Raw genomic sequence first — 27,302 nt, 5'->3', positions numbered from 1 at the left:
GTTAACGCGTCTATCGATAGTTTCGTCCATGTTATAAGCAGCAGGAACAGCTGGCTGAGCACCAGGGCTGCATTATTGTTTGTTAGTTTTGCTGTTTGGTTTTTAACAAATTTCCTTCGTTTCCCTGAAAACTCTCTCTTATATAAACAAATCAAGTGCAAAATGCTCAATCCATAGCACATGTAAGTTCGTGGGCAAAAAGTGATTATTTCGCAAAGTGCAATGCCTTCAGGCTGTTTTGTTTTCACAATTGTCTTTATTCAATCTTAATCTAAACAGTTTAAAGCTCAAATAAATGTATTCAATTAGTAAGTATTAGCAAATATTAATAGGCGTTGTTGTTTCTCGGCGTCGCTGCTGCTGTTGCTGCTGCAGTTGTTGTTGTTGGTGTTGTTGCCGCTCGTACTGGTCATCAATGTCGATAAAGTTGGCATCCTGCGTGTTATCCTTGGGCAGCGCTGCAGGCGTCGCTGCCGCGGCATAATAGTTTAGGCCCACGCCCACTGCCACGCCCCCAGTGACGCCTCCGGGGGGCATGGTCGCGGTGGCTTGACCCATTATAGAGCTCATAAAACCATTGGCCACGACAAAGTTTCTGAAAAATTGATTACATCAAAGTACAAAACAATTTCGAGCAGGACAACAGCAACCACCCCTCGTCCAAAAATACAAAAAAAAAAAAACAGGAAAAGAAAAGGATATCGTCTAATTGGGTCTGTGTGCGCATAAATGTCGTAAAATTAATTTCGTGTTAATTTTATGTGTGCCATCAATTAAACTTGTGACATCTCCTTAAATTACTTCCGTTTCGAAAACGAAGGTATAAATACCCACTAAAATCCTCTTCACGAGCTATTCATCAACCAGATATGCAAGTTCTTCTGCTTTATGTTCATTTAATGTCACATCTCTTAGCTAGCTTAATCAAAATCTCTGATATCTGCATCATCAGTTATATAGAAACCCACCTGTAGTGCTGATCGATCTGAGCCTTTTCAATGCGCTTGTCCTTGGCCCTTCGGTTCTGGAACCAGATCTTGATTTGCGTTTCGGTTAGGCGCAGTGTTTCGGCCAGCTCGAAGCGGCGGCTCCTGGAGATGTACTCGTTGCGATGGAACTCCACCTCCAGGCGCAGGGTCTGCTCTGTGCTGAAAGTGGTCCTCTGGCGGCGTTGCCTGCCCTCCTTGCGCCGCCTGCGAGCCACTGAAAGTGAGATGCATTGGTGTCCTGATTATCAATTTGTATAAATAATTTCTAGTTAAAATCAGCTTATCAGCTATGTATATCATATATCATTCATGTATCATTCATTTTTTCATAGCCCACCCATTCCACTTGCGCCCTGAACAATGGAGATGTTAGAGCGAAATTAATCTTGCATTAACAAACCATCAAGTTGTGAGCGGGACTAAACGTTTTCGAATGTGCTTGCGTGTTGGCTCAGTTAAACAAATAATTAACCACTCCAAATTGTGCTTCCTCGTCCCTTTGCGCCCACCAAACTGCCAGGATTCGTGGGTCGCGTTTGTGGCGCGCATTAGAAGTGCATTTACCACGTAGTTTCTCTTGTCTAGGTGTTTTTTTTATTATTTATGTTTCTCTTTTTATTTCGGCAATCTATGCTGATCCGGGAAAGTTTTAACAATGCCAACAGCTGGCTGGCCATCATCATCATCCTCGTCGGAATTCTCGGCATCATCCGCTCTTTCGAGTTTTCCATTCTGTCGCCCGATTGTTTGCATTCGCAGTGTCGCCGACAATGAAGCTCAACCAAGCGCACATTATGCCCCACTTCCCCCCCTGCAAGCACCGAGCACCTGCCACCCAGCCACAAGCAGAGTTACCCATTCCTACCCAGAAGCACCCACCACATTGTCAATGGTGCGGTTTAGAGTCTAATTGATGTAACAAGGCGAAGCTGACAAGTTGCTCGGTGGGCGGGGATTTCCCGGGAAGGGGTTGCCTTTGTGGGCGTTGTAATCTCTAGCTCTTGCTTGATTACCCCTAGTCAGCGTGGCTCTAGAGGGGCTTAAGCTCTACCCCGATCCTTGCTACCCCTCCGCTCGCCGAACCATTTTTTAAATCACGTGTGAAATTCGATAGCCAAGTGTCCTTTGGACAGTTTGTTGTGGCTGAAATGTGTCTTCCTCGCTGAACCCTCCTCGCTTTCTGTTTGTGTTTGCTTTTTTAGGTTTCCTGCCGAGCTCAATTACAATGCTAACTTTTTCAGACACTTGTTATTTTTTGAGATTTGCCAAAGTTTGGCTTGTAAGTTACTCAAATAAGACTGTGTGTCTCTATAATTTAGGGATTAAGTACTTATAGTAACTGTCTAGCTATTGTAGCTTATCATATATCAACTATTCTGAATGGTAAAAGAAGAAAATGTTTCTCGGAGAGCTGCATCTATTTACCCAATATTGATAACGCTTTAACTTTGATTTCTTGCTTGCAAATGGCTAAGCCATTCACCCTTAACCTGCGATCATTTTCATTAGTCGACGCATTTCAATTTTTTCGTATCCTCACCTCACCTCCACACCTGGCACACCACCTCATCACCTCACCAGCTCATCAGCTCGTCAGGAGCAAACGAAAAAGCCGCAAGTAAACGAAAACTTTCACGGCTGAATGCGTTTTAATTTTTTCTTGGCATTCAGTTATTTTTTTCCTTGGCTAACTTCTTTGCATTGGGGGTCAGCAGCAGCTCATTGTGTGGCATTGCTTGGCTACTCCAACTTCTTCTTTTTTTGTTTATTTTTTCCCAACTGATTTTACATAATCCTGGCCAGCGCACTCGGGGGTTATTCAATATTGTAGCCACTTGCAATTAAGCTGTTTTTTGCGTATCCGACTTTTTTGCAGTTCCTGCGGAACCAAGTTCATCTGGGCTGCACCTGCGCAGGCGTGTGAAATGCTCATCACTTCCTCTGGGCCTTTTCAATCGTAACTTTCGAACTCTTTCGGGGATCGGGCTGAAATGTTGGCTCCCCTGGGCTTCAGCTGTCCGCGATGCTTGCTGCTGCGACGTGGCGCCGAGCGCTGGGCCTCCTTGGCCCGCCAATTGTCGGCCAGCAGCTCCCAGGATGATGCCAGCAAGGATGCGGCCGCCCAGGAAGCAGCGAGTGGCTGTGGTGCCAATGACACAAAGACGGGCAAGGAGACAGCCAAAGCCAAAGATAGAACCAGCAAGGGGAGAAAGCGACTCAGAAACATTGAGGTAATGTTGTAAGCTAATAAGTTACTGCTATTAAAGGTAGATTATATCAGTTGATAAGCTCGTTACAAAGATATGCCAATCTACCGATCTAGAATGACTATACGCCATAAACGGATACATACAAGTTTTAAGAACTTCTCAAACTGCTGAGAGGAGCTATTAAAGGATTAAGTCCAAAAGTTGTATCCCAAATGCATTCGAAATGTTCTCACAATGCTGAAATAACTTTCTATCTTGAGACGAAAGTTACATAGATGAAACCCACATAGGATAACTATTTTATCATCCAAATAACGTGTATATCCCTTTACAGATACCACCCGAACCCACCACCTGCTGCATGTCGGGATGCGCCAACTGCGTTTGGCTGGACTACGCACAGACGCTGGCCAAGCTGCTGGGCGACAACGATGAGGAGGCGCGCGAGATTGTGCTGAGCAAGATCACCGATCCGAACCTGAAGATGTTCCTCAGCCTGGAGCTGCGCCAGATGGCGCGGCAGCGGGAGGAGAAGGCGGCGGCGGAGAAGGCAGCGAAGCAGGGAAAGCCAAAGACACCGCCCTCACCGTAGTACAAGTCCCTACTCCCTCCCCTTGTCTAAATATACAAATATCTAGTTAGGACCAAATTCGTAGTAGCTCAAATTTACTCTTGTACTTAGTGTGTAAGAACTGAGAAACCTCACAATAAACATGTAAGACGCTAAAGCGAAGGAGTTATTTTGCTAGAAACAAACTTCTTCAATTGCTCTAAAGCTTAAATATTCTGGACATTGTTAAAAGCCAGTTATCATTTTTATAATGTAATAACTAAAACACCTATGAGCACTTACGAAATGCAGAAAAGCCGGCGCTGAAGTGCGGGTCACTTGGGAAACCGGCTGGGAATCCGTGTGGCAGGCCAGGATTCGCTGTTCCTCCGGCGGCAATGGCTGGCGGCGGGCTCACGTAGCTGAGTTTCTGGTGCACCTGATGCGAATGATGCTGGTGATGATGCTGGTGATGATGCTGCTGGTGCTGCTGTGTGGGATGCTGGGCGTAGTCCTTGGAGTCTGTGTAGAAATCGTAGGCGGGATAGCCGGCGAGCGAGGTGCGCTCATCGCTGATGGAAATGTCCGGCGAGGAAACACTTCCGCCGTCGCTGTGGTAGGGCGTGTCGCAAGAGGGCGGCTTGTGGGCGTGTGTTCCCACGTCGATTTCCCCATTTTCCGACGAGCGTCGTTCCAAATGCCCGTACAAACGTTCGAAAAACTGTCGCGGCGACGAAGGACGTTGCGGTACGGATAGAATCGCGGTATTCGAGATGGGTTCTATGCTGTCACTCCTTTCGATGGCCGTTGGCGAGCCGTCGGGTGAGCCAATCTCAACCTTGTGGTGTTGCATTGCGTGCGAGGATGTGCCGCGGAGCTGTCCAAACTAATCACTTGGGTAATCGGCGAGCGACTGAAGTGCCAAGCACATACGGCTACTTCCGCTGGTCAAGCGACGCTTATCCTGACGTCGACGGCGGCAGAGGAACTGGAAACGAAAAAAAAAACAAAGCAAATTACGCGGCACATCAAAATATTAACAGCAGCAGCGGGGGCGCCTAAAATGCTGCTTACTAATAATAATACAAAAAAAAAAGAAACCCCCTTCCCCCTCCACATAACACCTGAAGTGTGGCCTGATGCCCAGTTTGATTGGCTGAAATGCTGCGCAATTAACCCCTAATTTTACTTCCGGCCAAAGTTTCGATTAGGGGTGGCAAGCAGTGTGCTTAAAATAAGCTCCGCCCTCTCTTCAGCAAGCAGTGACAAGGTGTCCACAGAAGCAGTGCAGGCGTGCAGCCCTGGGCCTAGCCAAGTTTCTTACCCCATCGGCGCTTAGCGAAGACAGTCACCGCGAGATCTCTGGAGACGGGAAAATGCTAATACCTTGCAGTATTTTAAGCATTTTTTCAAATACCTCAAACGGTCCCTCTAAATGGCAAAAAGTCTATATAAGCAACCGAAACGCGCCACTATCTGTAATTTTACATAGCGCGCGCGAGAGATCAAATCGAATTGAGGCGAGGCAAGGCGAGTCGAGATCGTGGATAATATCAGCATGGATAATGTGTTCCCAAAACTTCGATGTGCTAACATGCGTTTCGGGAAAGATATATCGATGAAGTGATAGTGATCGAGACAACGAAAACAAACGATTACGGTTATGCTTGCCAATCCGTCTGCGCTGCGCACTCGATTCGCATGTACCGTTAGTTCGCGCAGCTGTCGCAGCCTCCGAAAGTGCCAATAAAGAATAATAACAATAAACAAAGACCAACAAGTGGTGACGAAAATAAATACAAGGTACGCCTTAGTGGAGCATCAACATCCCTTCGCTTTTAGCCAATTTCGATTTTGTTTACCGATCTCCCTCCCTCCCCCCACTTCGCAAAATGGGAGCAGCGAACAAAAAAAAACAAATAAAAACATGCAAAGGCAGGCCAGCACTGAAATTGCAGCGACTTTTGTTTGTTGCTTTCTGGCCGGATATTAATTGAATGGCTTTTATTTGGCCCCGGCGTGCATTTGTGTTTGCTTCTCTGACGGCGGCTCTCCGTTTGAGCAATGCAAAAATATTTTGTTAAAACTCGTTTCGTTTAGCGCTTATTTGGCTTAAGTCCGCGAGTGTGTGATTTTCAGTCGCCGACTTTTTTCCATCCATCAATTTCGGTTTTTGTTACACTGACATATGCAAATTTTTTGAACATTTTTTCGTGCGTTTTATTTGTTGAGCTCAATTTATAAATACCTTCTGGTTACACAGCGAAATAAAACCCAGACTTTAAGTGATTTAATGGGATTTGAATCCATTGCAAAACAGTGACTTTCAACATACACAATACAAAAATATGGATACATTTTAGCATAATGCTTATATCTTTAGAATGCTTGCCCAGTTTGTAATTTTTTGTCGTGTGTAGAGCCTCTCCTTCAAGCGATGTTTAATAAACCGAAACCCACATGTTATTCATTCTGTTTTCCATCCAAAAACAACGAGGAAAAAAAACAATAACATCGCCCTTTTCATTTCCATTGACATTTATGAGCGGCGCTAAGGGTGCACGCTGCCCTCTCGCTCGCACACAGCAACTTCCTGCCTCGCGCCATCCCGCTCGTACGCTCAGAGGCGTGGGCGGAGGCTTTCGAGTGGTTTGTAGTGGGATTTCTTTTGATTCCCTAATTCCCGCCGCGGGATTTCTCGTGGGCTCGTTTTCATTATCCTGCGCATGCGCAGCATATTACGGGAAAATTGTTATGGAAATGAACGCGGACTTTTATGTTTGATTAATAGAAATGACGCGTACTTACCAATTATCAGCGCAACAACAACAACGAATAACAGCTGTTGGCAATGTGTGATGGTCAGTTGCCGTTAGAAATGCGAGTGCAGAATGTTAATGAAAGTGCTAGTAAACATAATAGTGACGAATGCACATCGGTTTTGGGTCTAAAGGCACTGATTGATTAGAGATAAGAAATGTTTTGTATCCAAATATCTTAAGATATTTTTAATATTTTGTTTACAAACATTTCGCGATGTGTATACTTTAACATTTATAAAGATTTTGTTTTTACTTCTGCTTTCCTAGGATAAGAAAAAGAAACTTGTAGTATTCCCCATATTCCCATGTGGATTTCCCTTAAGCTTGATAAAAACTCCCTTTTAAAAATTAATAATACTTGCCAAGCCATTCCGAATCAGTTTTATGGCTTTACTCATTGCCACCGTGAAATGATAAAAGATTGGCACGCATACGCGAACTTCTGATTTGGACCGTACTAATCCCACTGTTTATGTTCCCTTATCTTTGCAGTGCCAAAAACGTCTGACACACTTTAGTGACTTGGACGGACGATCGTTTTCACTAATTGCTGACACACATCATTTCCCTAATTGGCAGTGAAAAAGAGTAACAAGTGCGAAACGAGAGCAAACGTCGAGCGCAAATTGAATTTACGGTGCCCCATCAAAGTCAAGTCGGCCGACTCCAACTAATTTAATGATCAAAAGTAACACATTTTTTTCGCATTCGGCGGCAGCCGCTGAGCGGTGTTAATTGAAAGTGTCACGCTTCGTCACAATAATAAATATATAATTCCCATCGACTGGCTTTCGTCTATGTGAAGTGAAGAGTGCCCCAGTGAAATGCGGTCGGTGGAAGTGGCCAAAAGCGGCCCATCTGCCATCATCTTCTTATGGCTGGCCATAGTGCTATGCGTGGGGGCGGCACAGGCTGCCACGCCCTTCGCGAAGGAGTACCGCGACGCGGGACTCTTCAATGGCAACACCCTCGTCGATCTGGACGGCTCCACCACCCTGGACATGGGATTGGAGAAGCCCACCAGCAGCAGCGGTCTAAATGGTGGCTTCAAGTCGGAGTCGTCGGTGGTGCTGCCCGGCATGCTGCAAAATTCAGGTGGGTTTCATCAACTGGAAATACTACAAATTTCCTAATTTAGATAGGTCTCTGCTTTAAAGAATTTAAATATTAGGAACATTCCTCCTTTTAGTTGTATTTTATGGGTGTTTTCAACTTAGTTTCTATATGTTTCCATCCTCTCGGCTAATGTACTAAGTGGAGCCATCATCTGAGTTCTTCCCAGAATTATAAGAAAACAACCTTCATTCATGCTCGCCTTATCAGACCCAAAAAAAGAGAGACCCAAATAAGGCGTGTGTGTGTGTGCTCCACTGCGGAAAGAAGGAAGTGTTCATTGGCCGCCGCTTCAGGTATACTAGCAAACAAGCATTCATATGTGCCGGCGCTTATCTAACCTTATCGCACAACTCTTTCCTGGGACCCTTTTTTCGTGCCTCCCGATCTTCGGTGTCTTCGGTTTGTTTGCGACCTGCGCCTTGGCGGCATCATATTTCCGAAATGGGGAGGGGACACAAAAGTGGGGAACAGATTACGCGAACAAGTGTATCTGCTGTCTGCCGCTTGTCTCTACCTTTTGCATTGTGTCTGTCCCCGTTTGAGATGGTCCTCCCCACGTTTTTTCCCTGGTAATTCAATCTCACTGCACTCGAGTTAGGGAATCAGAGAGAGAGAGATAGAGATGAGTGCTGCCCAGCTGGCAACCAGGATGTCAACCGCAGCTCCAGGTTCCAGATTCGAGTGCCCATACCTCATGTACCATACTATATGTACCCATCCCAATTGCAATCCCAATCCCAAGCCCATTCCCAATCCCATTCCCGTTCCCGTTTCGGGCACGCTCGGCACATCCGCCAAGCAATTTTCCTGCCTCATTATAACGAGATTAAAGCGTAATCACGGGGAGAAACCGAAGAAGACGTGTGCTGGAATGGGCCTCTCGCCGGGGGTTTCTTTATAGTTTTAATTTCCATTGCTCATTTTGGGGTTCTTCGATCTTTGCCAAAGTGCGAACTTCCTGTCCTGTCCACTGTGCAGTGAAAGGGATCTTCAGTCTCGAGTGTTTACCTTTCCATACAGTGTCGCCTGTCTGTTTTGGCCATACAAATTCTGTTCCCCCCGTTTGGTATTTCGACTGATTTAAATGTCATTTAAGCCGCTTAACTTGGCCGCCGCTTGGCTGCTACGTTTCTGATTTTTAAGTTTTTACGACGGCATTTTTAAGTTTAATGGTAGTCCCATTTTATGAGCGTGAAAATGAAAGTACTTTCGTCAAGTCACACTCACTGTCTCCATCTCCTTCCCCTTCTCCGTCTCCTTTCTCCTATCCCTATCTCCCTGCGTCGGCCTTTTCTTTTGGAGTTTTGTGGCCCTCGACTTATGACTCGACAGCAATTTAGGGGCTTGGGTGAACTTACGGACGTAAATCTGTGGCTTTCTTAAATGTGTCATAATTAAAAGCAACATTTTCGTGGGCCGATATGCGGGCTTTGGGATTTTCCATAACCCTTGGCTAGATTTAGATCAGATTTAGATATATGGCCGTCAGCTGTGGGTGGCCCAGCGTACTATGCCCGAAGTAGTATCGAATTTCCCGAGCTAGAAACCCATTAAATCTTCACAGTCCATTTCTCGTATAATACGCTATTTCCAGGCATTTCCTGAATTCCTCGAGAGCTGAATGGGCACCTAAAGACCGTTAAAATAGTTGCACGCCTTTATGAATACATTTTAATGCATCATTAATGCCGTCTTCTGTTTTTCCCTCGACCTCTCCATTCATCGCAATTCCTGGACATTGGCCAAAAATATGAAATGCCTAAGGGGGACTACCTGAATGTTCTTCTCTGAGCTGAAAGAGAGTTTTTTGTTTTCGGGTGCCGGGTCCAGCGTAAAAATTTCAGCAAAGCACGCAAACTTTGGCCCAGGGACCAGTTTTTGGTAGCCTCTCAGCTCAGACTGGGTCTTTTCTTGGTCTTGGCTTTGGCTTTGGCTTTTTAGTTTGGTCTTGGTTTTGGTATTGCTCCGAGTGCTGAGTTTCCAAGTTCCCAAGTTCCCCAGTTTCCGAGTTTCCGAGTACAGTACGCAGGCGCAGAGATCTTGGCAGGAGGCTGTTGTCGCTGCCGTTTCTTTGGCTTGGGGTCCCTGGCACTTCAACTCTTCAGCATGTATTTAGATAGGCCAACGTCGAAAGATACAAGCGGCCTGTATCTGTGAGTTCGCGTGGCTCTGTGTGTGCTAGCGCTCACAGACGCGGTCAGAATAATAGTTACTTACAAGAGTGATTAAGAACACTTACTCATTTATATTATTTGCTAGATAAAACTGGTAATCTAAAGAATCCAACTTGGTTAAGTACTGTTTGCTTATCCTAAAGTTGAAAGTAGGGATGTACTAAAGAAATCTCATAACAATTCGACCCACCTTCTATATTTATTTAATTTTGAGCATAATTAGAAAGAGGTTATCTTTATTTAATTTTGAGCATAATTAGGAAGAGGTTATAAAAATATACTCTTGAGTCTAATAGATAGGACAATCGTGCCATAATACACTTGCGCTGAAATACATTTTCCAAGGCCCAACTGGTGATATTATCTTGCCCACAGTTGTGTGTGCCTCGGCCAAACAAAGCCAGCCGACAATCGTAAAAACTAAACGACGAGAGAATTTATGAGGCCTCAGCCGTAGTGGAGTCTCTTCAGTATTCAGTATTCAGTATGCTGCATTCAGCATTCGGCTTCATCTTGAGCGGTATATGGTAGTATATGGTAGATCAAGTGCCAAAGTCAGAGGGAACGGGCATTCTTCGAGTTAGATAACAGGGCCCCGGCCAGGTTTTGTGTCATGCAAATGCAGATACAGATAAAAACCGAATGCAGTTTTGCAGTAAGAATATATAAATCAAGGCAGCAGGTAGCACAGACATGGGCAAACGACCCAAACGAGCGATCAGAATGGAGAGCTAAACAACAACACAAAAAAAAAACACCTAGAACCTAGAATGTGAGGCACAAAGTGCGAAATATCCCACAGAGAAGGTGCATCTGTTAGATGCATTTTGCGCTCAGCATCCGGGCCATCGTACCCTAAACTCATTCTAGAAGCACACATCCCTCCATCGGTTAACGCTGCCACGCTAATTTGACGAAAGCCCATTTCATGGCATTTTTCCAGCATTTTTCCAGCACGGCCGGCGATTTCATGCTCCGAAATCGGACTCTCTGCATCAGGTACAGGTAGTTTTTAACACCTGAAAACCGAATCGTTTAGTGTGCGCAAGTGTCTAGCCTCCATCCACGTCCTCCGCCACATCCACATTCACGTCCACACTCACATCCACATTCATGTCCACGTTTACGTCCACTTCCACATGCACATGCACTACCTCCCACCTCAGGGGCCTCGTGTTTACACCTTTTGCGAAAAGTCAGGAAAAATGAAACGGTTTCTTCGCATTTTATGGCCCGAACCTGTTGAGCCCTCCCTCCCTCTGTGATTTTTTCATTCTTTTTTCCCTATTTTATTGTTTTTTTTTTTGATTATCCCATTGTTTGTTTTACCAGTCGTTTGTTGTTGCTATTTATTTGTTTTTAATTTTACATTCAAAAAAGAACAAACGCGCCTAATGGATAAATTGTGCAAGGCACTGGAGGAGTATATATTCTATTCGATTTGTTTACCCAAAGGGGGGAAAACTTTTCGTTGCAGTGCAGCCACCGACTTTCTATATAGGCAAATTTGGTAGATTTTTATCTACAGACAGCATTGTTTGCTGTTTTGGCCACGGGACATACAGACATACCGACAACCCAACTAACAACACAACCGAAGCAAAGTGCAACAATTTGGGGCCATAAAGCAGCCACCTACGTTGAATTTAACCCGGCTTCCCCTTCAAATTGCATTGGCAAACAAAAGACAGCACAACGTAAACAGGTGTCTCGAAATGTTTTCCTTTCTGCGCTTTTCTCCCCCTCTGGTTTTTAATTTGAAGAGTAACCGAAACATTTTTGTTTTTTTTGGGGTTTTGGCAGCGGCCAACGCATTTCCCTCCCCATTAAAATGAAAAAACAAAAATCTCCTCCCACACATTCACGCAGCTAAGCAACAACTTTCGATTAGAAAGAAAGTGCCAAACAAAAAGTGAATGTTACCCAATGAGTGGAAGACAACGGAGGTTCAAAAGAAACCCAAAAGTGCCATAAAAATATGCCATAAACGCAACGAAATCTCAGAAATCAATTGTGATCTAGTCGCGTCTCTTTCGCCCGCAATCAGTCCGTCTCTTTTCCCACAGAATTCCGGCAAAGAGGGCAGTGGAGGCGATATAGATATATACTCGTGACGTAGGCGTTTCGATCCGGCGCCGATCTCTTGCGATCGTGTCGCCCTCAATGCTAATAAGTTTTAACACAGAGACAAAAAGTTAGGATTCATACATATTCTGGGTAAATGAATCACACTGCTTTCAAGTAATTTCAGTTTCTAATACTACATATTTTGATATGTTTTAATTATCTTATAGATTGAAGTGCGTTTAGAATATGTTATTAGAAAGAGATATAGTTATTGTTTGATAATTACTCAACAAAATCGTATATTTGTAATAGGCACCAATTTGAATCCCCTAGCACTTTCTGTAACCACTTGAATTCTGATATGAATTATTTTGGTCGAACCCCAAAAGCTCAAAATCCAATATGTGTATTTTTGTGTTCCCTTATTCAACTTTCGAGTGTAATTTGATTGTGTCTCTGTTGGTTTATTTGGCTCGCTGATAGCCGGCTGGCTGTTTGCCATAAACATCTCGTAAATTGAAAAGCGAAGTCATTAAATTTGAATCTCGGCACAGCAGTTGAAGTTCATTTGGAAACTTGACGAGTATACAGCTGCAGATGCGGGCAGATGCAGATGCAGATACATAGGCACATATAGATGCATAGCATGTGCAGCCACAACAACGAAAAAAAAACCAACGAACTAAACTGAAAATTAACAACATTATTGTGTATTCATTATGGTTTGGTTCTGACGTCCCACATGCAGCAGTTTGTCTAATTGAAATAGAAATATCTGCCTCTCCAGCAGTTGCACAGATGTTTTATTTCAAGTTTTGACTTATGTTCTGGCTCACTCCCTCCCTGTCTCCCTCTCTCTTTCTTTCTCTTTCTTTCACTTGACATTTGAACTTCGGCGTGCAACCGCAACATATTCAAGTTGCATAAATAACTTTTGTTCCAGCGAAGACGTCGCTTTTTGTCTGCTGCTCGCTGGTTTGTTTTGTTTGTTTGTTTGTTTTTGGCCTTTTCCTTTTTTGGCTTCTTATACAATGACCTAGAAATTTGGCTTTCTTTTTTTGGACTTTGTATGCACATGCTGAAGAAGATCCATAAATTAATGGTACAACCTCAAGATATGGTTAAATGTACAAACAGTGACATTGCTTTATGGTGGTTCTGAAAGCTGAGGTACTAAATTAAGCGAACGTGGAAATATCTTTTGAATTTGTCATCGATTAACATCCATTGAATTCTAGATAATATAATCCCATAAATAAATAAAAGTTATAAATAAAATGTATTACTAAAGTTATATTATGAATTCAACCCTAATCATCATCAGCTTTAATAGCTATTCGACTACTCCTGCGCTTTCAATACCAAGATGCCATGTCCCAAACTTTGCAACTATCCCCGTTTATGGTTCAAATATTTTCTGCATTTATTTTAGCAATTTCCCAATCGTTTAACATCGCTTTGACCTCCACCGGAGGCGCCAGCCATCTCTCAGCTTTTCTGCACTTTTCTGCAGTATTTTGCCGCTTTTTTTTAGCCTGGCACCCACACGGAAATCAAAGTCAAAGCCACAATTATTGGCTATAAAAATACAAGGGGAGAAAAATGACCAATTTCGCAGCTGAAATGCTTAACAGAAATTGCTTCCGCACTGAGCAATTTGTCACGGCAACACACCCTCAGGGATTGCAGTGCCTCGGTGATCTTGTATCGGATCGAAGTGCCATATGACAGAATAGGCAGGCAGTGCGAATTATAAACCGACTGATCCGATAAATGATCAAAAAGCCCAGCGCCGACATCGACGGCCTGTTGCCAATAAACAGTCAATTATTGCAGACAGCCGAGTGCATAAAATTAAATTCGAATGGGCTGGGGGCACATCCGTCAGTCAGTCAGTCAGTCAGTTAGTTACTCAGTCAGTCAGTCAGTTACTAACTCAGTCAGTTACGCAAATCTCGCCAACAGGCGCGACAGCAATTGTCCAACACTAAAAAATATTATAAGAAAAATCGTAAAATATCCCAAATTTAATGCACAAATAGTTAAAAACTTTTGATTAGCTACATCGTTAGATATAAGATTGTTAAATGCAATCTATCTGTATTCCTTTTAAATTTACAAGTATGAATGCACTTTCCTAAGTAGAGCTACTGGAATATCCACTTTATTTTTGTATAATATACAATACAATATTTTTGAATGCCATTTTTTCCGGTGCAGCAAAGATTTGCATTGCTGCTGTTTGCTGTTTGCTGGGCCCGCTTACCTTGCTTCGACTAATTTGACGACGACTGGCTAATTTATGCCAATTTATGGCATGTGGCCCCACCCCTTGGGGCGGTTCCACGCCCACTTTCCCACCTCAGCCCACCTCTGAGCCGTGAGTGGTGCAGGGCCATATCTTATCGGTCGATAAGGCCATTGTTGGTACTGGACTCAGAGATCTGTGGCAACACACTGCCTGTTGTGGGGATCTTCTGTAAGCCGCTTACAAGGTAATCGCTGCGATGTGGTGGCAATATTTTGATCAGCATTTAAATGCCTTCGAACGTTTGCATTCAAAAATAACCCAAATATTTGTGGCTATTAAAAACTTTTCTTTCAATTGAATGGACATGGCTGAACAAAATTTTTTTTTTCCGTTTGGCGCCAATGAAAATTTCATCATCGGCGACATGGCGACAAATGTTGTTCGCATTATTTTTGGGATTTCCTTTTCGCCGCTCTCTTCGCGGCGGCATTAAAATTAGTTATTTAAACGACTTTTTAGTTACATCGAGAAGGTCGGGGGTGTCCCATGGTTGAGTCATAAAATCGTTATTTTATAGCCGCGTTTACATGCTTGAAAACTCGTGGACAGAAATGTTACCAATGCGCTTCATTAAAATGTAGTAACATTTAACAAATGCATCTCTGCAGTGAATTTTCATTGTTTTGCTCGTTTATTCATAAACATTCCTTAAGAGTTGGTGACAACCAATGGTTCTTGCTATGTGTGCTCAATTTAAATGGTGTAATATTTGAGATTTGAGACTGATAAAATAGTGCATCTATATATTTTCAGCTTCACGTTTTGAATGGATTTTTTATTATTTAATGACATCTAATGCTTCTCGACATGCCTCATCAATTTAAATACAATATTATTTAAGCTATGCATTTGTGAAATGACTTTTCATCATTCAATTCGTAGGTTTCGAAATATTTCATGGATGTGTTCTATCGTTGATATGCAAATGAAAACTTTCCACAGCTTTATCTAATGGCTTATCGGACTTAGGATCGCATTCAAAGAAGTTCGGTTTCGAGTGGCATCGATTGATATTGATGGGGATCAAGAACTTATCCACTTGATTTGTACATTGTTACACACTTCTCGCTGTGTTTTGTCATAATTTTAACCAATTTATGCACATTTTTCCACATGTACCGTTAGTCGCCGAATGGCTTATCACGTTTCTAACGGTACACGGTCTCTGGTACCTCCTACCTCCCCAACTCCATAAAATCCCCGAAGTATCCCGCCTGCCCCTCGGGCGCTTTTCTGGCTCTTTGTTCGCATATGATTATCGACTGTCTGCAGAGGGACAGGTGAACGAACCTCAACACTGGAATGACTATACGAAATGATCGATTTCATTGTTTTTCGCCAGCCGTCAATTTCACAAAAACCTAATTTTTGAAATACGCATATCACATAATTTATGCACGAAAACTTTTAGCTAATGAGCCAAAACTCCCGAAAGAGTCCACGTTAAACGGGGGGGATAATTAAGGCAAATTTATGGCAAAAGTTCCCTGAACCCTCCAGAAATATAAGATCATTCTGAACTTTCACCGCAGCCAATTTGACATTTGATGTTCCATGAAAACGAATTTATAAGCGTGCCGCTCTTTACCATCGCCCCATTTTTACCATTACCCCACCCACTATTTATTTAACAAGAAACAAAAGTGTTAAGACCCGAAAAGAAATGTGTTCACATTCAGGCTACAAGTTAATTAGCCACAGAAATAGACAGCGAAGGAGCGCGAGAACAGATGAAAAGAAACCAATATGAAAGCTATAGATACAAGATACATGGGTATCCATAAGATAGCCAGCCAGCGAGTCAGCCAGCCGGCCGTCCATGTCAACAAACAGTTCGACACGCTCGATCGGCCATTAAAATTGTTTTGCCCGGCGATCGGCGGATCGGTGAAGTGAAGTGAATGTGAATTTCATGTTCCATTGGCCAGAACTCTTTCGATCCCGCTCAAGATCTCCCCATTCCCGCGATATCTGTCACACAGATCTGAAGGGGCCTTTGGCAATCATAAATCTCTCGACACCTCGGTGAGATTTGATCTAAATTTGCGCTTAATAATAAACTCTCGGTTCCTGCCAAAAGTGAAGATAAAAGAAGCGAACGTATTATTCGCAGGTCAAAGACTTTGGCTGACTTCGCTTAATGAACCCTCATCCGCAGCGCTCTCTACTTTTAAATAATTGCAATAACCAAGGCCCACATACAACTTGGTCGACCAAGTGCTTTCAAATGAGACATGGCCACAACAGATTTTGGGCCATAGTGCGATGATTGATCGTTCGTGCGCCACTCTAACAAAACGAGAAGCTCCCAATCCCAATATCATAAAGTGGGAAGTATGGGAAAACCACTTCAGTACAAGTACTCATGTTTGGTAGGCTTGTTTGTGCTGTCTTTCTTCTTTGATTGTCTTTGCGATCGTTGACATTCGATTGCTTCGCCATGGACAGCAATCGATTGAAATCGTATACATATGTGTTGCACAGTGCTCACTAAAAGTTGTTGCTTAAGATAAGATATTCAGCAGAAAATAAGTAGTTTCTTGAGCAAATTTAAATTCAACCTTTAGCGTATCTGCTAACCAACACCTTGCAATTAACCCAGATAATTAGTTAATTGGTCTTTCAAAAATTATCATTAACAAGCTCAAAATAGCGTTAGCTAATGAGCATTGAAATTCAATATTTTCGAGGCGCAGTGTTGCCGCGTATCTGAATGTTTCGATCTAAATATAGCGGGCGCCGTGACACTTGACTATATCTTGTATCTTGTATCTCGAACGCTTGACCATGTGCGGTTTGCGACCAGTTTGTGGGCGTGTCGTCGATGGGGCCACTCGACGATTGGCGATCAATGAACGACCAAGACAGAGGTTAATGCTAAGGCGACCAAGGCTAGTGCATCGGAATTGTGGATCAATTGAGTGTCGCTGAGCTTTCAGGGGCTCTGTTTTTTTTTTTTTGTAGTCCAGTGTTCACAGTTACAACCGTATCTATGCCTTAAAAGGCGGCTGTCTTTGAGCCTCGTGTGTCATTGCCGGCCGGAGGGGCTGAACGCACATTAGCGGTACAGAAAGGCACAAACCCATCATAGCCATATCAAATTTCGCGGCTAGGCCAAGATAATTGATTGGTGGAGTTGGTCGGAGCTGTAGGCTTCAGGCTGTAGCAGTGTAGCTGTAGTTGGAACTTGGCTTTCGGCTTTGGGTTTGGCTCAAAGTCAAAGCCGCACGCCCGCAAGTGCTGACATTTGTTCGGTGTCACGACTCGGCAAACTGGCAGCCAGAAGACTGAAGACAACTCCTGGCATCTTGAAGGCACAAACAGTTTGTGTTCTAAGTCGGTCGCATTGTCAGTTAGTCAGTTAGTCAGCCAGTCAGCTAGTCAGTTTGGCTGTTAGTCACTCACGAACTGTGGAACTGTGGAAACTTTCTTCCGTGCCGCAGAATGACAGCGGCAGAAGCTGCAGCAGCCCAAAGGAGGCCCAGCATCCACCCAGATGCTCATCATGATGTCATTGATCCCGGACCATCTCTTCCCAGTTGCAACACAACAGGCATGGAGCATTGTTCTGCAGGAGGCACAAGTTGTCGTCTTCGTGGGTTTTATCGCCTTTTGCTGATCGGCTGCAGCTTGCGGTACTTGCTCGGTTTAAGAGTCAGCACTTACTAGTCACAGTGGCGGTCAAAAAAATATCACTCAAAATAGGTGCAATATCTAAAGCATTCCTAAGCCTTCAAAATCATTCATAAAGTGGGATTGGAGCACCTTAAAAGGTGCACCTTAAAAGTTAATGTAACTGAGTGTTAGAATGTACCTTGTTCTAAAATAGTTTGCATCCCCTTTTTTTGCATGAGGAATATATCTATGCTTCTAGATCTACTTTCTTGACCGCTTTTGTATCTGCCACATGCAGTTGCAGTCACAGTGGCAGATGCAGCCAACAGTTACTGGCTGCAACATTTTTGTGAAAATTAATTTAACACGAGCTGACGACTAATTTTGCAAGTGCCACCATGCCCCCCAATCGCCTTTAAGAAGCTAACAAAATTTCATTATATAGAAATTTTTGGTTTTGGGTAAATTTTCTTTATGACTTCATATGGCTTCGGACAGCTGCAAACTTGGCGGCATCGCTTTAATAGCCTCAACTTTTGGCAACAAAATACGAACAAAAAAAAAATACAAAAAGAAAATAACGAACCCAAACTTGTTTTGGCCACAGAAACTGGTTCTCTTGGCCAAAGAAGAAGTTTTCTGTTGTTATTCTTTTTTTTTTTGGTGGATTTTTCGTGAATTTGTTTCTAAGTTGGGCAAACGCGGGCCAAGTTGAAGCTAAGAGGCTAAGAGAAGATATTAACTAAATGATAATGCTTAGCAGGTAGTTAAGGGCTCAGTCCGTCCAGAAATTGCCTCGTCCACGAGCTTAAGCCAGCTTCCTCCTTCCACCGATCTTCTGAAGCGGAAGTCACCATTTGGGCTTTGGCTTCTATGGTACTTCTTGGCTACGTGCTTTTGGCCAAGTCGTTGGTATTTCAGTTCGCCGGCTTTACTTGGCGACTTGGATTTCCGCTTCTGTTTCCACAAAACTCTGATTGACACAACGCAAACTCATTGAACCAACAAGATCAGAACGTGAAAATCCACTTGAAAAACCGTCTGTCTGTCTATCTATCTGTCTGTCTGTCTAACTAACTGACTGTTTGAGTGCTGCCCCCAATGGAAATTCATTTTCATCGCCTCAATCAACAATTTAATTCAATTAAGTTTTGAAATGTTTGTGGCACGTCGGCCGAACTGCATGAAAAAAATAACAAAACACCACTGTAAGTAAACGAAAACAAAGCCCCCAGAAAGAATGCAACTGCAATGCGCACCAAATGTGTTTAATTATCAGAAACGGAATTTTCATGAACCACCAACTAAAACAAATGCCAATAAAAAAATGTGCATAAATTTGAAGACAGGTCTCTGCTGCCGGGCAGAACGTGCAATTGGCCGCTATGGAAAATCGTTTGGGAATGTTGGCCAAAAACGGTGCGGTGTGCTTTCTTGGTACTGGCTAGTACGCCAATCTTGGCTAGCAGATCGTTTTCCCAGGCAAGTTCAACAAAATTGTGGACCAGCTGAAAGAGCCAGTAATACACGTAACACTTTATTATTATACAAAATCTCAAAGTCGTTATTAACACATTTTTAGGAGTTTTATTATACCATCATCTGAGTGCATACATATTCCCAGTTTAGAGAAATGCCGTCATTTCTTGTATTAAGCTAAGAAGTTGATTTTTAATATCATTAACCTCCTAAGGAAATCATCCATAAATATTGCCGAATAGGAACAGCTCTCATTTGCATAATCGTTTTGTCACTCCAGAGCGGGATTCTTCTCCTTTGATTAATGAATGTATTAATATAGCGTTAATGACTTGGACCGGCGGACATTCATTCCAGAATTAGCTCAGATTATGCCAATCCGTTGAACAGCTATGAAAAATCTGGTTCTCCAGAGATCGCTGAGCTCTACTCTAAGTAACTCTAAGCTGCTTAATCGCAAACTAGTTTGGTTATTTAGACTTTACGCGGAGATACGTTTCAATTTCGCCAACTGTATTCGGCAAGTGCAACTGCACAGCAGAACGAGGCAAAAGCTAATCGGCGGATCGCGACTTGTATCTTATAAATACACCACAATTTATGCATTTGCTCGCATTTGCCTAAGCAAAGAACCGTTAAATGTTCGCGAGCCTCTTAATTAAAGTCCATGGAATCCATAGAATCAACAGCAGGGGGAGAAACACTAGCACTTGGCGGCGCAAAATGATTACGTTCTTGTTCTCCTTTTTTTTTTCGCAGTGAATGGCCGCCACTTACAGAAACCAATTTACACGGCCGAAAAGCTTGCTCAATTTATGTGAATGTGGATGAGCAAAGGCAGATTCAGATACAGATACAGACATATATCTGGTATCTGAAAATTCAGTTTAAACAAACGCCGCATGACATTGAACGGCAGACGGACGGCGGAATTCTCTCCGTTTCCTCCATAAATTTTGGCCAGTTTTGTAATATTTTGGCCATAAACAAAAAGTACTAAAAAATTGGTTTCTCTTCGCCTTTTAAATGTATATTCATTCCTGTGTTTCGAATAAAGTAATTAAGAGTCTCATTGAGAGGATAATAAATCAATTTCGCTTGGCTTCACACTTGAGAGAAGGGAGAACCCAACGTAGAAAATGCAATGCCAAAGCCAGCGATTTGCAATAATGCTGATGATGATATCATATGCGGGAGGAGTGTTTCTGCTTGGCAATTAGCCGATCTGGGTGTTTTTGCATTCACTGGGTAGTCAAGCTGCTTATTATTACATAGAACACCGCTTTTCCGATTGCAAATGCGATGAGTTTGGAGGCCGGACGGGTTTTTAGACGATGTTATATAACCAACTGAATCGTGACTAATGGCAACAGCTTTGTGTTTGCTAATATGCATGGCAGCTTATCATTCACTTCGCGGTATCTGCTGTGAAAGGGGGTCAGAAAAATGGGCACTAAACTGCACAGAATCAATTTGAAATGTTAAATACTCTACAACCAATTCTGGGAAGAAGGCTTTTAAGACTGTTTCACTTTACATACATTATCTCAACAACTTTAACTACACTTAGCTTATCTATTGTTGATAGAAGTCTTAGCATTGACCTGCATGCACAAGCATTTATAGATCTTTCCGTGTAAGTGCACTTTTGATTACAGAGATACTTCTAAGCATTATCTTTTATTGCTATTTATTAACTTGAGTGGTATCAGTGAGCTAAGTAACAAAGTTTACAGGTCAATGGAATTAAATATTTAGTTTTCAGTCATTAGCTTCCATTGTTTTAAAACTGATGTAACAGTTTAATATAATATTGATAGTACTATGAATGTGGATGACGAAATCATTTTCAAGAACTTTCGTTTGTCATCAGATCTTTGGATACACATGAAATCAGAAGGCTGAGCGAAGTTGCTCACGCGGTGATCAAGAGCATTGAACCTCTAAACTTTTGTTGTACTTCTTCATTTTTATGACTTTTGGAAGTTTCCATTTCGAGAGTGTTGAATAGTTTTTACACATGCCCGGCGTAACAAGTGGAATTTTATGTATGGGAGAAGAAAAACAGTGGAAAAGGTGTCTGGAAAATAATTAAATAATAAAAAGTATCTCTGAGTGGGATATACATTAATTTAAATGCCATTTAAAACAAGGCAAACCCGTTGAATCATCGGCATTAAAATGCATGATGACAATGAGAAAACTAATAAAACTTCCCCCCAAGATTCTCAGAATCTCAACTTTAAAGTTTTTTTTATTTTACTGCTATGCTCCATGCTGAATAAGTTTTTTAGTAGCTGGCGATCTAGGCTTAATTGATTAATAATGAAAATTTTTACACAATTTATTTACGCATGATTTCATGATTTGATGGGCCAGTTGAACTCAAGTTCAAGTTCAGTTGGCACAGTCGGCGACAGGAAAAATAAATATAATTAAAAATTATTATGTCACGCAATGTTTACGAGTGTTTGTCGGCTCATTGCGCAATTGCGAACGAACGCTTCGATTTCTATCCACATCAACAATCGATGAAAATCCGAAATTGACGTAATGTGTTTTTGATTGAACATTTTGGGGCACGTTTCAATACCGAGCAGGCGCCGCATGAGTTGCCAAATCAAAACTACAAACTGTTTGTGAATGAATAGCTTTAAATTGGCGTGTTAATGACAACAACAACAACAGCAACTGCAAAACTGTAAACTTAATTTTTCAACAATATTTTTCGCAATACTGTTGGGCATTTCAGGCGATTTTGCCATCACAGCCGCAAGTCAGCGCGCGCTTGACCCCAAAAATGAAACTTATAAATTGATTTTTATTATTTCTTCAACTTGTTGAACTCAATCAATTAGCCAGAGATAACTCGATGTGGGTGTCAGCAATGGCAAATTGTCGCCGAACGAGAATTGCTTGAAATATTTCATCGCTGACCTTTGGTCTTCAAATCTAGTACTACTACATATGCTCTTTAGTTTCTGCCTCCTTCGTAAAAATTCATATTTTTCATATTTTTCTTTCTTTCTCTCTTGCAGGTAAATAAACATTTTTCATATGGAGGCACTCCATGGAGCTCTCGTGGTGAGCCATAATAACATGCACACTTATGGCCACAAGGAAAAGCTGAAAAACTGAATAATTATTCATTAGCCAAGTGCCAAAAGCGTATTCAAATGAAGTTGCCCATGCGAAAACCCAAAACCGAAACATGTGTCAGCCATGTCAATGCGTTTTGGCCCATACCGAAGACCGAAAACCGAAAACCCCAAAAAGTCGAAGCTCGGGTGCATTTGTGCTCTTTGGCCAAATGCGGTTTTTCTTTTAACTACAGCTTCGAGTTGCTTAGGATGATTTCTCTCCCTCTTTTTCTTGGCAAACGATTTGCCGGCGGAAATTTCATAATCATGGTAAAATGAAAATGTTACATTTTATGAAAATGTATTATTATGTCCATCATAAAAATGTCATTGAATGACACTTGCGCTTGTACGCTGCACTCCAAAAAACCACCTCCACGAAATATTTTGACAGCAGCAATTTCCCAGTTCCCCCCTGAAATACAAATAAAAACCCCCCCACCTCCCACCGCCCGTTTGATTTCCCCACATTGCCACAGCCCTCTGCTAATTTTTGTTGATTCGAGCAACTTGCATTTTATTTTCAACACGGTCGCGGCGCCAACGCAGTTATATACATACATTCATACAGAAACGAGCAAATTACCAATACAGAAAATCAACCAAAATTGAATTAAGTAATTTTTGGTTTTTGGCTGAACTGCAGTCGACGTGCGATCGCAATTATTGCCACGATTTGCGGCCATTTCCGCTTGGCTGCCGCTACTGCGCATGTGCCACTTGTTGTGGGCTGCAAAATGGGGGGTTTGGGGGCGGAAATACCTTCTAGTTATACAATCTTTATGGGGCAAGTGTCTAATTTTTTATTTGTTAATGGTTACGGTTTTTTAAATTGCTTATAATTGAGGTGACGATATCGTGATCACACCCAAGGAATATTTTAAAAGGAAATACTATAGTTCTTTATCAGTTTCTATTCATTTTAGAAAATATCTGAATGTATACGTTTAAGTAGTTAATTTTTAGCCATGCTTTTGATATGTATAGATTCTACAGATCTTAAAAAGTAAACCTTAGTTGTGCATAATCCATTTCCATATTTCCACTGCCGTTGGGCGTTTAACCAAAAAGTGCAACATTAACTTCAAAAACTTCTTGCTGGGCTCCGTTCACTTTATAAGCTCGATTTGCTCGCTTTCCGCACTTTGCGGACTTCAAAAACGCAGTGCGCCTTTGGTTCTTTATTTCATTATTTCAGCAGTGCTGCGGTCTCTTTTTGTTTTGGGTAATTAAAAGCAGCGTTCAAAGTGCAACTGCCGTGGGTTGCATTTGCATAGACATGTGTTCAAACATTTGCGTTGCGCTTTCTGGGCTGACAAGTGTTGCTGTTGCTCTTGCTGCAGCTTTTCGAGTCGCGTGGGCGTTTCAATTTAAACAAAATATCCAGTCTGCGGGCCACGGTTTAATGGCATTAACAATATAGACAAGACACGCCCAAGCCAAGTGGCTGACTGAGTGACCTACTGCACTCAAATGTTCGGCGACATGTTGCAGTCACAGCAGCGAAACAACATGTACATACAACATGTTACTCGGCTGAAACAAATTCTGACACCTAAATTTGCTACGCATTTTCAGGGAGTCATTAATTAGTCAAAGTTGGAAAGTTTTCATGCACTCTTTTTTTTTTTTTCGATATATGTATACGTATGTATTTTTTGGTGAAAGTTTCGCTTTTGAGGAGATAGGAATTGAATTCAGTTCGGTTCGATTCAGTCGGGCATTGCGGCACAGGCCTAGATTCATTTTTCATAATTACAAAATCGAATCGTACATTACCTTGAGCTCAAACTGCCAAAATGGGAACGGGAAATGTTGATGCATCTCTCAAGTATTTTTCATATTCAATGCTCTGAAGAGCTTTCAAGCCTTTGTGGACCATATTTTTGTGAGATGCGATACCCTGGAAAAAGTTAACTGAGTGCTAGGGTATGATGAAGTAGTATGCACTTTGATTTTTTTTATATTCTTGTGTAGATAACTACAAGGCTACAGATACATTTTGTTTCTCCTATGTACATTCCCATTTGTATTTTCCATATATATATTATATATATTGGGTATCTCCTGTTCGATGCACCCTTTTTCCGGGCGGCATTCCTTAACTCATTTTCTTTGTCTTTTTCTCAAAATGCACTTCAAGCTGCAAGTTTTGAAGGCTCAAGTGGCACTGGAGTTGTCAGCTGTTGTTGCCGCATTGTCGCTGTGTGGCTTTAAATGCAGCTGCGGTTTCTTGGCGGTGGCCCGATCTGTCTTGGCCTGGTCCGCTCCAATCCAATCCGATGCCATCCCCGTCATTCCCAGCCATCCCAGTACAAATCCGATTCCAAGCGGGCCATTCGAGCCATTAGAAGCGCATGTCTGTGGCCGTGTCGACAACAATCAATTGCCGGTGAGCGCATTTTATTGGCGTCATCAAATTGGCTTTCCGTGGAAATCCGCATTGCCGGTACGTCAAGCCAACGACTTTCTTTCCCAATAGAACTGAACTTCAGAGCCAAAATGGTCATCATCATAATCGTGATGATGGCCAGGGCCATCCGATGATCATCTGGGACATGGCCGATGAGATGCTCCGATTGTTGCTGAGAGCCATAAATACGAGCCGACATTGCTTGGCATCTTTTAGTGCTGCCCGCATTCTGTGGCCAGGAGTTTTCATCTGGAAAAGAGTCCCCAACTCCCCGAGATGTGAGTATGTGTGACGCTGCGAGTCGAAAAAGCAGTATTAATTGTTCAAACATACTCGAACATACGAGCACACACTCGGACACACACACACCTTTCAAGGAAGCATTTTCCGAGCTTTTCACATATGTACACTGTACATATGCACTGCTTCATTTTCCTTTATTTGCACGACTTTTGCCATATTTCTCTCCACGATTGGAGCACGATCCTCGGGACTGGGATCTTGGAGCTCCCTCCCCCAAAAATGGTGGCGACATTGTGACGTCGTCGTGTTCGCTGGCAGATTATGATCAACATATATATATTTGATTGTAAGTACCAACAAACTTATGTATATGTACGAGTACGAATATGTGTCTTGTGTCTTTGCTGTAACCATGACAGCGAAATATTTCTGTTGGTGCCAAGCTGCCATGTGTGAAAATATTTATTTTCCATCTGCTCATGCGGGCCTGCAATGGGAATGCATTTAATGGAGGGAGGTAGGGAAAAGGGCTAAAGCTCTTCATGCATCCAAAATCGGAACAAACAAATCTCGGTGGATGGGCTTTTCTGGGTTCTCGAGTGTATATTTGGGCAAGACCTCAAATGGCCTGTATAGTTTTAAAGCCATCAAATCAATTGAAGAGGCTTTTCTGAAGTGAAGTTTTGTAGTGCTGCTTTGAACTAGATTTTTTTACAAGCTGGAATTGGGATCAATGAATGTTGGAGGAATTTAAGCAGGAAACAGTTCGAGTCAACTCACTTGTCATATAAATTATCATAAAATAATACATATTGCTTATGAAATATTCATTAGACAAGGTAACTAAGAATAAGCTGTAAATGTAAGTTATGAGAACTTATACAAACCAAACTACGGCCAGCATAGTTACTTTTGGACAGTTAAACTCTGGCATTTTATTATTCGAAATACACAAAACTTAATTGAATATCGTGTCCGAATCGGACTTGGTTTGCTTTTCAAATTGCAGTCTTTGCACTGCCATTAACCCAAGTTCTTTGTGAAGAGGAGGGGCAATGAGTTCTCATGCGAGTTCTCCACTGGGCATAATTATGCTGCTGTTGCAAGCTGCAGGTTCTTATAGAAGAGGTAGTTTTTTAACCGATTTATTTATTTTGTCTGGCTCTTTGGCTGTTTAGCTGCTCATTCGTCTTTTTGTCTGTCTGTTTGTTTCTTGTCTTGGCCTGTCTGTGCGGAATTCGGTCAAGTACTCTTGGCTGGTTTTGTTCGATTTGATTTGTGTGACATGTGGAAGCTGTCGGCTGCCGCATTATTGACACCTTATCGGGCGTGAAAATCCATAGCCCTCTCAGCGATGAATATGCATGGGTGGAGAATTCGTATTCGACAAAATACAAGAAACCGTGTGGTGGTAAATGTTGCTTTCTACGCATTTGTTACACTTTGAAACACGTTCTCCTGCAAAGTAGCGCTTATCATTTGCTCAGAAACTTAATTATTTCGCCTGTCAGTCGTCGTCAGTCAGTCAGTTAGTCAGTTAGTCAGTCAGTCAGGCAGGCGGCAGAGTCCCGAAAAGAAAGAAACGTAAAGCATTTTTTAATGAGCCGCTACCGAGCGACCTTAAAAAGAAAGTCAGGCGACATGTCTGTGCTGCCTTGGATAAGTTTGGACTTCGTGCCAACATGTTTCTGCTGTTTGTATTGTATGCTGTAGTTCGTATTTTGTGTTTTGTATTTTGTATTTTGTATTTTCTGAGGTCTCCGCCGAGTCCCCCTTGTTCGATGACTCTGCTCATTTGTGGATCTCTTGTTGGCCCAGGGTTTTTTCTTTCGCATTTTTATTTTTTCAAAAAACTTACGGAAGCCGTCGCTGTCGAAGTTGTTACTCTCATTTTGTTTGGTGAAAGAAAATCTCCGGCTACCGTTTGTCAAACAATTTCTATGGCCGCAGCAAAGAAAGGATAACCATCATAATTGATTGAACCAGGTTTTGAGCGCAAACAAAGGCAAACCTTGGCTGTTTGCTCAAATGTCTGGTGAATAAATCAACCTACTATCACCATTTCTTCATCAGCTCAACGCGGAAAAAAGTGCTGCTTCCATAGAAATAACTAATTATATTTCACACACAAGTATGTAAATAGCCCAGCTAGGGTTCATATATGAATTCGGCC

The 27,302-nt window shown here is 42.4% G+C and overlaps 3 protein-coding genes across 3 annotated transcripts in view; 2 read left to right on the top strand and 1 right to left on the bottom strand.

The window, feature by feature from the left end:
- Positions 1-36: 36 nt before the first annotated feature.
- Positions 37-3,927, top strand: LOC120454593 (oxidoreductase-like domain-containing protein 1). Its single transcript, XM_039640045.1, has 3 exons — positions 37-182; positions 2,866-3,220; positions 3,534-3,927. Exons 2-3 carry the CDS (start codon positions 2,981-2,983, stop codon positions 3,789-3,791), a joined length of 498 nt encoding a protein of 165 aa, XP_039495979.1. The 5' UTR covers positions 37-182; positions 2,866-2,980; the 3' UTR covers positions 3,792-3,927.
- LOC120454590 (homeobox protein rough) lies at positions 316-4,602 on the bottom strand. The gene is made up of 3 exons (XM_039640041.1): positions 4,053-4,602; positions 969-1,203; positions 316-595 (listed from the first exon to the last, which is right to left on the bottom strand). Exons 1-3 carry the CDS (start codon positions 4,600-4,602, stop codon positions 316-318), a joined length of 1,065 nt encoding a protein of 354 aa, XP_039495975.1.
- Positions 4,603-5,221: 619 nt separating this feature from the next.
- The window catches only part of LOC120454702, a 30,479-nt gene continuing 8,398 nt past the window's right edge, over positions 5,222-27,302 (top strand). Inside the window, exons 1-2 of the mRNA XM_039640238.2 lie at positions 5,222-5,552; positions 7,064-7,666. Of these exons, the coding sequence (XP_039496172.1) occupies positions 7,396-7,666 (271 nt within the window). The 5' untranslated portion in view covers positions 5,222-5,552; positions 7,064-7,395. The remainder of the gene's footprint in view (positions 5,553-7,063; positions 7,667-27,302) is intronic.

The sequence above is a fragment of the Drosophila santomea genome, chromosome 3R (genome assembly GCF_016746245.2).
Source record: "Drosophila santomea strain STO CAGO 1482 chromosome 3R, Prin_Dsan_1.1, whole genome shotgun sequence".
NCBI lineage: Eukaryota > Metazoa > Arthropoda > Insecta > Diptera > Drosophilidae > Drosophila > Drosophila santomea.
The sequence above is the reverse complement of the archived record's forward strand: the minus strand, read 5'-3'. Positions and strand labels throughout refer to the sequence as shown.

What these genes read in the sequence shown, in the direction of transcription:
- LOC120454590 (XM_039640041.1), bottom strand. Translation starts at nt 4,602, where the DNA reads ATGCAACACCACAAGGTTGAGATTGGCTCACCCGACGGCTCGCCAACG. An exon ending in CGCCGGCTTTTCTGCATTTC is followed by an intron (nt 1,204 to 4,052) that starts GTAAGTGCTCAT and finishes TCTCACTTTCAG; the next exon opens with TGGCTCGCAGGCGGCGCAAG. An exon ending in CAGATCGATCAGCACTACAG is followed by an intron (nt 596 to 968) that starts GTGGGTTTCTAT and finishes TCAATTTTTCAG; the next exon opens with AAACTTTGTCGTGGCCAATG.
- LOC120454593 (XM_039640045.1), top strand. Translation starts at nt 2,981, where the DNA reads ATGTTGGCTCCCCTGGGCTTCAGCTGTCCGCGATGCTTGCTGCTGCGA. An exon ending in AGCGACTCAGAAACATTGAG is followed by an intron (nt 3,221 to 3,533) that starts GTAATGTTGTAA and finishes ATCCCTTTACAG; the next exon opens with ATACCACCCGAACCCACCAC.